This window comes from Mytilus galloprovincialis, chromosome 4 (assembly GCF_965363235.1).
Source record: "Mytilus galloprovincialis chromosome 4, xbMytGall1.hap1.1, whole genome shotgun sequence".
Lineage (NCBI taxonomy): Eukaryota > Metazoa > Mollusca > Bivalvia > Mytilida > Mytilidae > Mytilus > Mytilus galloprovincialis.
Genome location: NC_134841.1, coordinates 78,989,019 through 79,005,491, shown reverse-complemented (window position 1 = coordinate 79,005,491; position 16,473 = coordinate 78,989,019). Strand labels below are relative to the sequence as shown.

The window sequence follows — 16,473 nt, the reverse complement described above, 5'->3', positions numbered from 1 at the left end:
TACTAAGTATATACTTAGAATAGAAAGTCCCTGGTTGTAGTTATATACATGTCTGTTCAGCTTACAACGATATTGAAATTCAAGGTCCTCAATAAAAAAAAAAAAGTACGACCATCAAAACGGAGCTAGCCTTGGCTCACCCCAAACAGCAATCTCAGGGCCAGACAGCTTGTTTTTGCATAAAAATTGCTTCCAGGTTCAAGCAATACTGATGTTACTAAAAGTAAGGAAATCGAAGGAATACGGGTTACTTTTAGCCATTTTAGCGAGAAGAAAAATCGGCGGGGGCTGTGCCCCCAACCCCCCTTCCTCAATTGGCGGCCCCAAACCCCTGCCTCCCCTGAATTCGAACCCTTGTTACGGCCCTGACTGTTTTTTTATAATACTAATTCATGTGACTTCCCTCTAAAAACCTTGTACCTGAAAAGAGGATATAGTAATTTGTTTACATTTTTCACATATTGATATGGAGGGGAGTTGTTTCATTGGCACTCATACCACATCTTCTTATTTCTAGTATATATATGGTGTACATGCAGATGAAACAAAGATGTGATGTTCTACTGAGATATAGCTGAATACTTGACCTTTCCATTGGATCATAGCAATGGTATCACGGTCAGATGAAGACAACTTTCTGAAACATTTTGGTGAAATGGAAATAAGAAATAAAGGTATTTGCAAATGTTCATGCAATAGCTGTTGCCAAACCTCATGAAAAGTCAGACTTATGTCTGAATGAATGTACTTTTTATTGCAAGTAATACAATCAAGGCTAACCTTAAAGAGTTCGTACAAATCATCCACTAAGTCTTCTACAAATGTCATATCTGATAGCTGTGGTAATACTAGGTCTTTGATTTCATCGGAAAATGGTATCTTTGCCTGTGGTAGCCATGCCCAATGATATGGATCTGAAATCATAACAAGTTTTTAAGCTGAAGTTAATACTTAACATTCTAGCATGTTACTTCTTCTTTTGCAGGAAATGTTGATGGCTTTATAAATACAAAACTTTCAGTAATGTTGATCCATTAAAACTTACATGAGACCCAGGATAGGCACTTTGAAATCTCAACTATGGGTTTGTGTCATTTATGGTAAAAATTTGCCACTATAGTTGGTTACCACTTTTTGAAATTGCCTTCCATTAAGTCCATGGATTTTTAAATAGAAAAGCCCCTAGGTGATCTAGTAATCACAGATACAACCATCTACAGAAACAACTCTTTAACGGTAAATGTAAAACCAAAATTCAAATTGAATGTGACTAGCATAGTCCATTTTTATGTTTAAAAACATTGTGATAACATCTTTAGAATTAGATTTTGTCAAACATAATTTTTATCATATCCTGGAAACAACCAAATAAAAAATATGTTAAAATAAACTTGCGACAGACATCAAAATATCCCCCAACCTCTTCATACTGAATATAGTTATGTAGTTACTGCAAACCCTGTATTTTAGGATTTTATTGATTTTTAAAAAAGAGTGAAAGATCACTTAAAGTACATTTAAGTATTCTTATGTCCAGAAATTATTAACATGTGATAATAATTTGACTGTTTTGAAACACTCACAAGCTCTCCATTCATCAGGATGTTTAAAAGGGAATGCTAATCCATTGTCTATAGCTGCTACACTGATGTCAGGATTGTCAACTAAACTCCATTCACCATCCTGAAATAGAAAACCTCTTAAAATAAAATAAATCCCATTGAGTTAAATTTATACAAAAATCTTTCTTAAAATACCACCAAAAAAATAGAAAAAATGCTGACGTCAATTGCAATAGTATCATTCCACTATCATAATCTAATTTCTTAATTTTGAATTAAATTTTCTGTATGTTACTCTAAGTAAAACTGTATGCAAAATATATTCATTTGTTTTTTCATTTAACTGTGTGCCCGGTGTTCATTCGAATGATTTCTACTGATCATGTTTGTGGTAGTTGACCTTCTGAAACTTATGTCAAAATAAAATTACAATAAAGATTTAATAAGAAAGCAACTCTATTAATGAAAAAAAATAAAAAAAACAAAAAGTTCTTTTCATCTGCTAGTTGATTAACTACAAGCTGCTTAAGGATAAGCATAGGGATAAATAAGGGAAATTGTGGAATTGTTCTTTAAAAATAGCACTAGCTATTTACTGATGTGGAGTTCTATTCTACATACTGAAGTCAGTACTAATGATTTATTGACTTTTAGGCAGTGATTTAGGAGAACAAGAGGATACCATAAAACTACCCTCTGGCCTAAGTACAAAACCATGTGCTGAAAAACAGTATCAGTTTATAGAAATATGGAAAAGTATTGAAAAATATTAATTTAATAAACAGCTGCGCCATGAGCGCATGATACGCCCGACGTCTTGTGTGGAAGTTTTATGCAATAATCATAATTAGTTTCTGAGAAAGTTTTAAGCAATAACCATATATTTTTTTGAGACACGGCGGGACATGTGAAACCCCCCACCCTGTTTTTTTTTTTTTACAAAAAACTAAATATCACTAAAATAAAATTTGAAATCAAAAGCAAAAAGTATACAGATCTTTAGATTAATATAACAAAGAAGTGTGTAAAGTTTTAAGCAATAATCATAAATTATTTTTGAGATACAGCGTGACATGTAAAAAAAACCTCCCCTGTTTAACAAAATACTCAATAACTCAAAAATGAAATTTTGAATCATCACCAAAAAGTATACAGATATTAAGATTAATATAACTAAAAAGTGATTAAAGTTTTAAGCCATAATCAAGAAAAGTTTTTGAGATACGGTGCGACATGTGAAAAAAACACCCCCCTGTTTTAGTAACAAAGTGACGTAACTCAAAAAGTTTTAATCTTATTTTCACCAAAAAATATACAGATCATTTGACCATCATAAGAAACAACTATATTAAGTTTCATGAAATTTGGATAAGTCGTTCTCAAGTTACGGTGCGACATGTTTAGGCCGGACAGACAGACGGAAGGACAGACAGACGGTTGGACACAGGACATTAAAAACTGCAACAAGTTTGTGTACTTGTGAAAATCTATAAGTGAATTCTAATATAAAGCAACACTATAACTTTATATAATTTGATTCTTTTTGCTCAAATCTGTATCTCATTTTGCTTTATTCTTTACAAAGGGGGCATGTGTTGTTTGACTAAGCATATTCCCACTTGTAATTCAAGATATCTGGAGTATAAAAGAGTCTGAGAGATCTGAAAAGCCAACACACATTACAACTCATCACTACTGAGCTGTTGACCAAATAGATAGTTATTCTGATGAGAAGATTCTCATAAAAGTGTGACAAAAAATTTGAAGTTCATTCAACATATTGAAAGATTTAAAGTATAAGCAAACTGGAAGAGGGTATGATACATATTCAAAAAGTGTTCAAACTATATATATACAACCCATCACTGTCAAACTGTTGACCAAAAATGAAGCCATTCTTTTTTTAGTTTCTAAAAAAGTGTTAAGAAAACTATTTGTTGGACAGACAATGTAATTATGATATAGCTCTAACTTTTAAATACTGTAAACCAACTTATTTTCGTGGATACTTAATTTCGCGTTTTTCCCTTCCTAGACCTCTTCGCAGCTATCTATTTTTGCGATTTTCTGAAGATCAATAAGGAATGATCCAAGTATTACGATTAATATTCGTGTTATTTTTCTACTTGCGAAAGTTGTGAAAATAAATCGCTCGAGAAAATTAGTTGGTTTACATTTATAATAACACTTTATGATTGGGGGTATATTTTTTAATGCCCCACCTACAATAGTAGAGGGGCATTATGTTTTCTGGTCTGTGGGTCCGTCCGTTCGTCCGTCTGTCTCGCTTCAGGTTAAATATTTTGGTCAAGGTAGTTTTTGATGAAGTTGAAGTCCAATCAACTTGAAACTTTGTACACGTTTTGAAGAGTTAAAAGTTAACTTTAGAACTTGAAATTCAAAAACGTACTATCCCATATTCATGTATTTGGTTTTTATGTTATATTTGTTATTCTTGTGGGATTTTGTCTGTTGCTTGGTCCGTTTCTGTGTGTGTTACATTGTAGTGTTGTGTCGTTGTTCTCCTCTTATATTTAATGCGTTTCCCTCAGTTTTAGTTTGTTACCCCGATTTTGTTTTTTGTCCATGGATTTATGAGTTTGAACATCGGTATACTACTGTTGCCTTTATTTGACCCAGGGCTTCCAAAAAATATTTGAGCCAGCCGGACATTTTATATCTGATCCAAATTTTAATCCCGTAAGACTAAGTTACAAAAGGTGATTATGGTAATCAGATGGCCACACCAGTGATTGACATTAGATTAAAAAAAAAACGATATTAAACTTTACTTTGATATGAATTTCAAGTTCTAAAGTTAACTGTTAAATTGGCAGTGCATCATTTGAAGTGAGCACATCAGCGTGCTCATATATGCCTTGGACTCTTTTATTTGTGCAAAATGACGTTGTCAAAAACTTTACTTTCGTTTTTAAAATCACATTTTTCTAAATTTGACCCCAATTTCACGGTAAATAGAACATAGTAAATGATAGTTCAAATTTCAGGTTAAAGTTTTTGGTCAAGGTAGTTTTTGATGAAATTGAAGTCCAATCAACTTGAAACTTAGTATACATGTTCCCTATGATATAATCTTTCTAATTTAAAAGCCAAATTAGAGTTTATATCCCAATTTCTAAGTCCACTAAACATAGAAAATGATAGTGCGAGTTTGGCATCCGTGTACTATGGACACATTCTTGTTTGTATATATTTTAGTGTATAGAGGCAGAGATAAGAAACTAGAGGCTCTCAAGAGCCTGTGTCGCTCACCTGTTAATGTGTTTACAGATGTTGGCCATCTTCGTTGGTAGGCGGGTCATTAGACACTTTTTTTTAAAAAAGATACCCTAGTATTATGATTGTGGCCAAGTTTGGTTAAATTTGGCCAGGTAGTTTTAGAAATGATTTTTATACAAGTTACAAAAATGACGAAAAGTTGTTCAATATTGACTATAAAGGGCAATAACTCCTTAAGGGGTCCTCTAACAATTTTGATCATGGTGACTTATTTGTAGATCTTACTTTGCTGAACATTATTGCTGTTTACAGTTTATCTCTATCTATAATAGTATTCAAGATAATAACCAAAAACTGCAAAATTTCCTTAAAATCACCAATTTTAGGGTAGCAACCCGACAACAGGTTGTCTGATTCAATTGAAAATTTGTGAGGGGATATATCTTATTCTGATGGACATTAAAATCTTGAAAGATTTGCCCTAAATGTCTTAGTTTCAAAGATATAAAGCAAAAACTGCATTTTACCACTATGTTCTAATTTTAGCCATGTCGGCCATTTTGTTTGGTAGGCTGGGTCATCGGACACATTTTATAAACTGTAAACCACAATGATAATTGTGGCCAAGTCTGGTTAAATTTGGCAAAGTAGTTTCAGAGAAGAAGATTTTTAGAAAAGTAACAAAAAATGACGAAAAGTTGTTAAAAATTTACTATAAAGGGCAATAACTCCTTAAGGGGTCGACTGACCATTTTGGTCATGTTGACTTATTTGTAGGTCTTACTTTGCTGAACATTATTGCTGTTTACAGTTTATCTCTATCTATAATAGTATTCAAGATAATAACCAAAAACTGCAAAATTTCCTTAAAATAACCATTTCAGGGGCAGCAACCCAACAACGGAATGTCAGATTCATCTGAAAATTGCAGGGCAGATAGATCTTGACCTGATGAACAATTTTACCCCATGTCAGATTTGCTCTAAATGCTTTGGTTTTTGAGTTATAAGCCAAAAACTGCATTTTACCCCTATGTTCTATTTTTAGCCATGGCGGCCATCTTGGTAGGTTTGACGGGTCACCCCACACATTTTTTAAACTAGATACCCCAAGGATGATTGTGGCCAAGTTTGGTAGAATTTGGCCAAGTAGTTTCAGAGGAGAAGATTTTTGTAAAAAATTACGGACGACGGACGCCAAGTGATGAGAAAAGCTCACTTGACCTTTCAGGTCAGGTGAGCTAAAAAGACTTTAAACATATATAGGAAAGTTTAAAGAGAAATTTCATACATAAGCAAAAATTTAAATAATTTATGCAAGATCTCTTAACGATAAATAATCTATATTCAATTTATATGTATTATTCAAAACAGTATAATCTTTGCATGCGTAGTCAAAGCTGAAGCTTAATATATGGTATTTTCTTCCCAAGATCGCACTCTGCTTTTCTCTTCTTGTTTTAAAATTCTATTTAACCCACCTCTATGTCTGTCCCTGAGCTGCCTCGTGATGACACTGGGTCATACTTTATTAACCAGTTGTCATTTCCTCTATCTACAAGATCAATATATATTTATATTCAGAAATTATTCAAGTTTACAAAGATTTATTTAGGTTCAACTAAATTATTATTGAAGTTTCATACTTTTATCTGCAAACACAAAACTCCACTGACTTCAAATAAAAGCCTTGATAACTACAAATTAAGGCTTTTATAAAATCACAGACTACAAATTAGGGCTTTTATAAGTTCATGGACTGCAAATTAGTGCTTATATAACTCAACTGACTACAAATCAGGAGTTGATTTCACAAAAAAACTTACGACTAAGATTGGTCTTAAGTCATGAACAAATCAGTATACATATGATAAATCTTAGTCGTAAATTTTTTTGTGAAATCGACTCCAGGACTCCACGATTACAAATTAGAGATACTAAATAACTCCATAGACTACAAATTAGGGTTACTATAACTCCACGGACTACAAATTAGGGTTCAGTGTTCTCCCCAGGCCGATATGACGCTGCGGTACCGCAGCGCCTTCATAATATTTTCGAAGATCCCGCAGCGTCTTAATTGTCCGCTGTCCCTTAAAACTTAGTCCCGCAGCGTGTTAATTTTCACATTTTCATTATAAATGTTGGTTAAAATTGTCAAGTTGCTGATCACCGCTGAGAGGCCGGTCAGTGTTACGCAATAACTGATAATTAGTTTTACCTGAGCCACGCTTATCTCAGCCTTATCGGACTATGTTATCATGTAATAGCGTACATGATGATCAAGAAGATAGATATTTGTAGAAGAAAATTAAAAAAAATAAAAACTTCAGTGCAAAAATTGAAGAAATAGATCGCAAATACATTGTATTTACGCATTGTGTGTGTGATCACTTGACCATTAAAATAACGAATTTTTTCATTGGTCGAGAAGAAGAATCTATTTTAACACGACCAATGAACGTGATGAATACACGTGATAAATTTGAATACACATTGCTAAAGATATTTACGATGAAAATTATGAATGAGAGTATTTGTAATTGAAAAAAATAAAATAAACTTTGATTAAAGATAAAGGGAAGTGATTTATTTTAATATAAAGAGAAAAAATGTTACTTGCAAGGTAAATTGTCTCAAACTGTCGTGTTTTTAGAAATAAAATGATCATTGAACATCGATCGTGAAATTCCATTCGTCGGTAAATATGTGACAATCAACACGGGTACAGAATTGCTGCAGCTTCTATATAATGTCACTAGTTGATAATTTCAATGGTCTTAAATTTAAAAAAACTTGCAAAGTTTCGTTTATATCTACCTCCCAGAGATAGGTTTTAACAATAATACACACGGAATTGAAGCGTAATGTAAAACTACGGAAACGTGTCAGCTGTTCATTAACATATTTTTATTTTAAAAAGTTGTATACCAAATATGATCAAATATCTTAACCATATTCGATTTTATTAATTCTGAATGAACATGTTCTCTGCAAATAACAAAAGAGTGACTTCTAAGCAAAAGGCAGATGATGGAAGTAGAAGTTTTTTTTCCAGCCGCTAATGACTTCTAATGAAAAGGGGAATACACCTTCCTCTTCACTGTCAGTATAAGCAGATGTCATTGCTTCTCCTAATCCCAACATAGCTAAAGTTTTAGCAAGTGATAACAGCAAGCACCATGTTTCTGGTTTCAATAACAAGTGGCTGACTGAGTTTTCATGGCTTACAATGTTAAAGGGGGTATAAGCAAAAGTTATTGTGAGAGGGGGTTTCAACCCTAAAGAGGATAAAGACAAAATTGAGGAACAGACTGTCCAACAAAATAACACTATCTTCAAAAATTATCCCTAGAAGGAGCAGAGAGTACAGAGATGAATATTTATATTTTGACTTATAAATAACTTTTGTGTTTAAAATCAATTTATTTCATATATATATATATTCTTGTAATTCATTATTAAATACTCTGCATTATCAAACACATAACACAAAGCATTATAATTCATATTGCATGTCATTGATTAATGACTGATTGCTTCAGATCACAAAAGTTCACTCTAAGAAAAGAGTTACGCGCCCTTGAATTTTGCGCCTTAAAAAATTCCTGGGGAGAACACTGGGGTTACTATAACTCCACGGACTACAAATAAGGGTTTCTATAACTCCAACGACTACAATTAAAGTTTTCTGTAGAGGTCTCTTCTTCATTTTTATATTCATTATTCAATCTCACTTTTCATCAAATACATGTATCATATGCATGTTCTGATAGCTGAAAAGGTTCTTAAAAGTATTCTTTAATAAAACTATAAAAAGTTTGCATACATGCTGCTATAGTCCAATTATTTACTTAAAATGTACTTATAACAAATGTAAAATATCTAAATCATTAAAATGATGCCATACTGTGGCTCAAACAGAATTCCCAATAAATGTTTGTACAACTGAACAAGACTAGCACCTGTCGCATACAGGTATCCTTGCGTTGGGACTTAGCAATTTCTACCAAAATAACATTGACAACAAATTTTATACATTTAAAATAATCGGCTTTACCTGTGTTTCTAATTATATAATCTAACACTACAAGTCTTTCAAATAAATGCTGTAATCTTGTCGCTGTAGATATTGGAAGATCTTCATGATCAAATTTCCGAAGCCAGAAATCAGCATCTTTGAAATCAGTTACAAACAGCTGAAATGAACCAGTCTGCAAAAGAAAAGGTTCACATTATATTGACTCTTGTAAAACAAGTTGAACTATGGGCTATTGATCTCTAACGTTACTCCCTTTATAAGAATTTGGAAGAACAGGAAGTTAAAACAAATAGTATTTCCCGAGAAAAAATGAGACAAAAATTTCACATATGTGTATAAAGAATAAATAAGTATCTGTAAAGACAAAGGAGTGGGATTAAAGATTGCAATGGATTAGTGATACATCTGTATCTGAATCCCACAGTAAAGCATGCTCACATGAAGATTAATTAAAATACATGTACCAAATTTCAGGGAGTTCTGATTTGTAGTTTCTTATAAAAATGTGATCAAAACCTTATGGGAATGATGGGACAGATGAAAATACTGACGGAAGGATATTGATGTAAACCAGTATACCTCGCCTATTTTACAGTAGGGGTATAATTAGAGACAATGATGATTATTTGATATGGAGAGGCTCCTTCAAATGGACATGCTGCCAATTTTCTATCCAATCAACAAAACTTCATAAATTATGTAAATCAAAACCTCATCATAATGGAAGAAAGCAAAACATGTCTTGTTTGAGAGATTTTTGGGGGTTATACATGAAGCATTATCTCTCTAAATCACACGATCAATGGTTATTTTTCACAAAATCATCTTATGTGAACTATATTTATATAAAACAAACCTTTGGTGGTAAACCTAATCTATGAAATCTCTTTCCTAAAGCTGGTACTTTCTGTAATATGCTCTGTTTTGTCCTGGATTTTAACCTGTCGATGTCTGTGTAATTAAATGTTTCACTAGATAACCTTACTACCTACAAACAGAGAAACACACTTTAAGAATGTAAATTAAAATAAACCTTTTATTGACACTAGTCTAGGGGAGAGACATTCTGACTTTAACAGTGCTTATTGAACTTTAGGGTAGGCTATTTTTAGATTCAAAAATAGGGAGGAGGGTAATAGGAAACAGACATCTTTTTTTATTTGCCCTAAGTCATCATTTGGCTTGCTTGTTAAATGATGATAATTTGGTCAGTTCCAAAATAAAGATAATAATAGAACATAATAACATGACATACTAATTTGAGGTTTAAATTTAATACAGTGTTCATTCAAAATAACACTTAAAATTCAATACAACCTAATAATATCCAATATCTGTAATTAAAAAGACTCCCCTTTCACTCCCTACCTCATCTAGACGTCACAGTTTACACTATAAATTGATTTTTCCCTTACCTTGGTTTTTGGGACTATACTCAATTGAAGCTTTGAGTCTACGAGACTAGCACCTGCCTCAGACAGGTATCCTTGGTTTGGGACTAAGCAATTTCTTCCAAAACAACATGGGCAACATATTTTATGCATCCATTTGGTCCATTTTGGATTGAGTAGACCATATGGTTCTTCATCTTTTGGTTTAAACACACCAATTATTTTCTGAAAAAGAAAAGATGACATGATTAAACTTCTATTTAAAAAACATGACTCTAACAGAGTCTAACTCTGACCTAACATTTATAACAACATTCTTCAGTTTTGTTATGGATCAATATGTCAAATTATTAATGTTTAAAGCTTGATTAACATCCAGTGACAGATATTTCAGGTAAAAACAAACCAATAACATGTTGCTTAAACACTGTCATGACTGTAATGTTTCCCTGCTTGTGATTTTAAAAGTAGTGGTTTATTTTTTGAGCTATATAGTCATATATTCCATATCCTTGATCATTAACCAATACTAAATTAACAAAAATTAACAGAAATTAAGATTTAGGAAAGTCCTGATTGTGAATATTTACACTTGCAGAAATTCTCGACATCTTATTTTTGTTCAAGTTGGTGCCTTACTCCAATTCTATATATTGTGTATGAGGACAATTAGATCAAATAATTAAAATGTGCTGTGTTTAGGGTGTACAATAGCTACCAAATCATATTTTACGACTTAAATGACTACCCTTAAGTTTTGGTAATGAATATTCACAAGTCATGTACCCAGAACATGCAAATATTTGTTTGAGTATATACACTTATTTAAAATAACTGCAAATGTACATTTGCAATTTACTATATAATAGAATGGTTTTCAACTCATTACTGTCTGACACTACAACTTTTAATATTTTTTGTAGTCCTAAAAAATTATTATAACTCAGGGACTAAACTTAACGGTCGCCCAACATGACCAGATTTTCGGCTGGGCGAATATATTTTTCACTTTGATTGCCCAGCTGGCGACTGAAAGTATTTTGCATTGAATCCCATGTCTACTCTTTCCCCTATTCCAAATAATTATGACGTCTAGAAAGGCTATTATATTTTTTTGCTTTGACGCCTTACAGCTGTAAATATAAAAGCCTTTCAAGACTTCATAATTATTTGGTCTACCCTTTCCCCGCAATGTAAACAAATCAAAGAGCAGATTGCTCTATCGATACCATTGCTATTGTTTTCATTGACACATGTATCTGGATAATATTATTTTCAAAACTAATTCAACTGCACATGTAAAATGTAATTTACGTAATCTGAATAGTTACAAAATGGCCAATCCCGGATAAAAGAGGGACGAAAGATACCAAAGAGACAGTCAAACTCATAAATGGAAAATAAACTGACAACGCCATGGCTAAAAATGAAAAAGACAAACAATAATACACATGACACAACATAGAAAACTAAAGAATAAACAACACGAACCCCACCAAAAACTAGGGGTGATCTCAGGTGCTCCGGAAGGGTAAGCAGATCCTGCTCCACATGTGGCACCTGTCGTGTTGCTTATGTGATAACAAATCCGAAAATAGTCTAATTCGGTAGGTCACATTCATAAAAGTGTATGAACAATGTACTTAGGCCTATTGTGTTTTATTTTTGTACTATTAATTCCAAGTTTACTTTCCACAGCAGTCACTGAGACTCAGAGTGACAGAAGGTATTTCACTTCGTATCTTATCACCTATTTTCTTACGTTAATTCTAGGAGGAACCTCATTCCAAGAGTTAAGTTTAGTCCCTGTAACTGGACGAATTATGATTTTTAAAAAGACTGCTTCAAGTTAATATTTTTTCACTCCTTCTTCAAGTGTTTAAAGACTTTCAATCGTAGATAAATGTATAGGGTTTTCTTTTGTGACATAAGAGATGTCAAGAAAAGTTTATTTTCTTAAATGTCAGTTTAATAGATATAGGAAGATGTGGTGTGATGCATGAGTGCCAATGAGACAACTCTACATCCAAATAACAATTTATAAAAGTAAACCATTATAGGTCAATGTATGGCCTTCAACACGGAGCCTTGGCTCACATCGAACAAAAAGCTATAAAGAGCCCCAAAATTACTAGTGTTAAACCATTCAAACGGGAAAACCAATGGTATATTCTATTAAAAATGAGAAACGAGAAACATGTATATAAATTACATAAACAAACGACAACTACTGTACATCAGATTCCTGACTAAGGACAGGTGCAAACATTTGCAGCGGGATTAAACATTTTAATGGTACCAAACCTTCTCCCTTTTTCTGAAACAATAGCATAACATCACAACATAGAAAACACACGATAAAATATAAATTGGAAGGCTTAACTCAATCAAAAACTTTTAAAAAAATGAATTATATTATATATATATAAAATCAACAGTAGAATAAACAAATGAAATAAGAAAAATGTATGAAGCAATAGGGTCATCTTGCATTTTAAAAGGACGATACACAGAAGCAATAAATGTGGAAACAAGGTCAAATTCCTTCGGGACTAGTTATGTTCAAACCTGAGTAGTCTAAAGGGGTGAGGTTCTCAATATTCTGGGAGCTGTCAGATGAGTTTCGTCAGATGCAAACAAAATGTATAATGTCCATAGTTCTGGACTATGCTTTACATGTAGCTTGCATCAAATGCGTTCATCAATGTTAGGATACTGAAGTGAAGCAGCCATGAAAATATATGTGATGACATTTTAGTTGCAGTCTATGGAAATATATGTGATCGACAATTTAGTTGCAGCCTAATCAGAAATGAGAACTGTAACTGTGTAGATATACCGTTGGTCGGATACATGTATGTACAGTGTACAGAGTGTTCAGGCCACACTTAAAAATATTTTGGTTTGCCCAAACCCTACCCAAAGTTGAGACAGTGGGTAGGTAGGTAGGCATTTTCTTTTTTTTATTCAAAAAATGAAATTAAAGTATCAGATCTTTATTAGTCTTCATGCCTATTTGATTAAAAAAAAACTTCTTCAAATCAGGACAATAAAAGAATTTGAGTAGGCAGCTTTTTTATGGGTAGGTAGCGTTTGGGCAAACAAACCTATTTTTTATTATGGCCCCATGGTTCAATATTTTTAATTAACTGATTTATTAGTGCACTGTTGTTATTGTGACCGTGGATGTGTATATAGTGACAATTCATAGGATTTAAAATCAAGTTTAATCTACACTGAAAAAAGACAACATTTTACAGTACCAGTGGTTCATCTGACAAAGGTTGCAATTACAGGATGGGTAAAGGTTAAGGTCCACAGACATAGTCGTAGAACAAATTACTTTTTCTAAGAAAAACTTAGCTACGTACACCCTCTCTCCCATGAACAAAATAGCATCCACTTGTCCCTTTGTCACTTAATATTGGTTGATCACCAGCAATTATTGCTAATTCTGCATCATAAACTATCTCAGCATATTCCCTATCTTGTGGAAATCTATTCTCAAAGGGAGACAGGTACTTGTTGACATCAATAGGCTGGTTATCATTGCATGCCCCATAATTATCATTATTTGGCAATTCTTCCCTGACAATAATGTTGACAGTATCAGAATCCTTCGTCTCCATAACTGTTACAGATTTTCATATTGCACTGTATGTGCAACTAACGTGCAAAGTCGTGTTTCCTGAATCAAATGATTCATCCAAGACCTTGAGCAATGTTGAGCTCCTAACTTTATCCCTTTATAGTACAGCAGTTACCGACAATTTAACAAATTAAAAAGATGTGTCAAAATCCTTATCGTTTTTGTCCTGTTTTAACAGCAGATCTTATTTTTCATGGGTGACACACAACTTCTCTCGCCGGTATTTATTTTAGTTCCGGTTTATGTTTTTTTATTTCCTTTCGACTGTGTCTGTCATTTTTGCATTACGCATATGTCAGTGAAAAGTAAATAAACTTTCATTCACAATAAAAGCTTGAATTCATGTCCCATCTGTTGCTAAATCCGTTTATTTCGAATGTTTACATTTGTCGATCAACGTGGACCAAGGGACGTAACTCTTTTGACATTCAAGGGGAAGTAACTTTGAAAGTACTTTTAAAAATCATCATGAGATAATGAGTCTTATTATGACAGTGTATAAGAGTTAGCCTAATTTTATTTTTTCTTGATTATTTCAAAATAAAACAAACATTGTTTGAGGTTACACATATACACTAAAGTGCATGGCTCAATCCCATTAAAATCTTAATTTCTTAGGTTTTTTTTTTAAAATATTTTTATATATAAAATTGTTATTTTATCATTTATAGATTTTTCTTGTTATAAATGTAAATCCCACTCATAACAATAACTTTGAAGCAATACTTGGTTTATGATCATCAAGATATTGATAATCATTATAAAAATTAAGAACCAGATGCTCCGCAGGGCGCAGCTTTATACGACCGCAGAGGTTGAACCCTGAATGGTTGGGGCAAGTATGGACACAACATTCAAGCTGGATACAGCTCTAAATTTTGATTGTGATTAAATAGTTGACACAGCATAGGTTTCTGACACAGAATGAATGTGGTCTAATGAACTTAAAATTATTTTTTTTTGCCTTGAGCAATTCACTATGCTGTTGAATATTAATCCTCTCAAAAAAATGTTTGAAGAAATTTTCTATTTATTTATGAAATCTGAAATGAGAAAAATTTAACCCCCCCTCCCCATTTTTTTTTCCACATCCCCCTTTCCCTTTTTCCAAAACTGATCTCAATTCAAATTTCTAATGGAGTTTGCAACAATAACTACTCATTTAAATACATCATAAAATATTAAAATGTAACAAAAGGTGCTTGTTATCACTGAATGGTAAAGATTGTTTTAATTTATCAGTTGGTAGTAAAAGTGAATATCATTGTATATTGTATAAAACAATGATTTAAGTTGACTCAACTACTATTCTGGACAAAGAAAGATAACTCCAATCAATTCAAAATTTCTTGCTATTGCACAATATTGTGCAATAAGATATTTCTGGCTTTGCGCAATACTGTGCAATTGAAAATATTTGCTATTGCACAATACTGTGCAATTGAAGATTTCTTGCTATTGCACAATACTGTGCAATTGAAGATTTCTTGCTATTGCTGAATACTGTGCAATTGAAAATTTCTTGCTATTGCACAATACTTAATATAATAATTTTGGATCCTGATTTGAACCAACTTGAAAACTGGGCCCATAAACAAAAATCTTAATGATTCAGCATATCAAAAAAGCCCAAGAATTCAATTTTTGTTTAATTCAAACTTAGTTTAATTTTGGACCCCTTTGGACTTTAATGTAGACCAATTTGAAAACGGGACCAAAAATTAAGAATCTACATACACAGTTAGATTTGGCATATCAAAGAACCCCAATTATTCATTTTTTGATGAAATCAAACAAAGTTTAATTTTGGTCCCCGATTTGGACCAACTTGAAAACTGGGCCAATAATCAAAAATCTAAGTACATTTTTAGATTCAACATATCAAAGAACCCCAAGGATTCATTTTTTGTTAAAATCAAACTAAGTTTAATTTTGGACCCTTTGGACCTTAATGTAGACCAATTGGAAAAAGGGACCAAAAATTAAGAATCTACATACACAGTTAGATCCGGCATATCAAAGAACCCCAATTATTTAATTTTTGATGAAATCAAACAAAGTTCAATTTTGGACCATTTGGGCCCCTTATTCCTAAAAACCTGTTGGGACCAAACCTTTCAAAATCAAACCCAACCTTCCTTTTATGGTCATAAACTTTGTGTTTAAATTTCATTGATTTCTATTTACTTATACTAAAGTTATGGTGCGAAAACCAAGAAGAATGCTTGTTTGGGCCCCTTTTTGGCCCCTAATTCCTAAACTGTTGGAACCAAAACTCCCAAAATCAATCCCAACCTTCCTTTTGTGTTCATAAACCTTGTGTTTAAATTTCATTGATTTCTATTCACTTATACTAAAGTTATTGTACGTAAACCAAGAATAATGCTTATTTGGGCCCTTTTTTGGCCCCTAATTCCTAAACTGTTGGAACCAAAAACTTCCAAAATCAATCCCAACCTTCCTTTTGTGGTCATAAACCTTGTGTCAAAATTTCATAGATTTCAATTTACTTAAACTAAAGTTATGGTGCGAAAACCAAGAAAATGCTTATTAGGGCCCTTTTTGGCCCCTAATTCCTAAAATGTTGGGA

The 16,473-nt window shown here is 32.7% G+C and overlaps 1 protein-coding gene across 2 annotated transcripts in view; it reads right to left on the bottom strand.

Moving 5' to 3' along the window:
* LOC143073054 (phosphatidylinositol 4-kinase type 2-alpha-like) overlaps positions 1–16,473 on the bottom strand; it is a 32,010-nt gene that overhangs the window by 2,134 nt on the left and 13,403 nt on the right. The window contains exons 1-7 of one of the 2 annotated variants that reach the window (XM_076248294.1): positions 13,606–14,333; positions 10,259–10,459; positions 9,700–9,831; positions 8,862–9,015; positions 6,283–6,356; positions 1,584–1,683; positions 781–914 (exon numbers count right to left, since the gene is read on the bottom strand). In XM_076248294.1, coding sequence (XP_076104409.1) covers positions 781–914; positions 1,584–1,683; positions 6,283–6,356; positions 8,862–9,015; positions 9,700–9,831; positions 10,259–10,459; positions 13,606–13,863 — 1,053 coding nt within the window. In that variant the 5' untranslated portion in view covers positions 13,864–14,333. Of the gene's footprint in view, positions 1–780; positions 915–1,583; positions 1,684–6,282; positions 6,357–8,861; positions 9,016–9,699; positions 9,832–10,258; positions 10,460–13,605; positions 14,334–16,473 lie in introns of those variants that run through there. The other variant, XM_076248293.1, reaches the window with a different exon arrangement.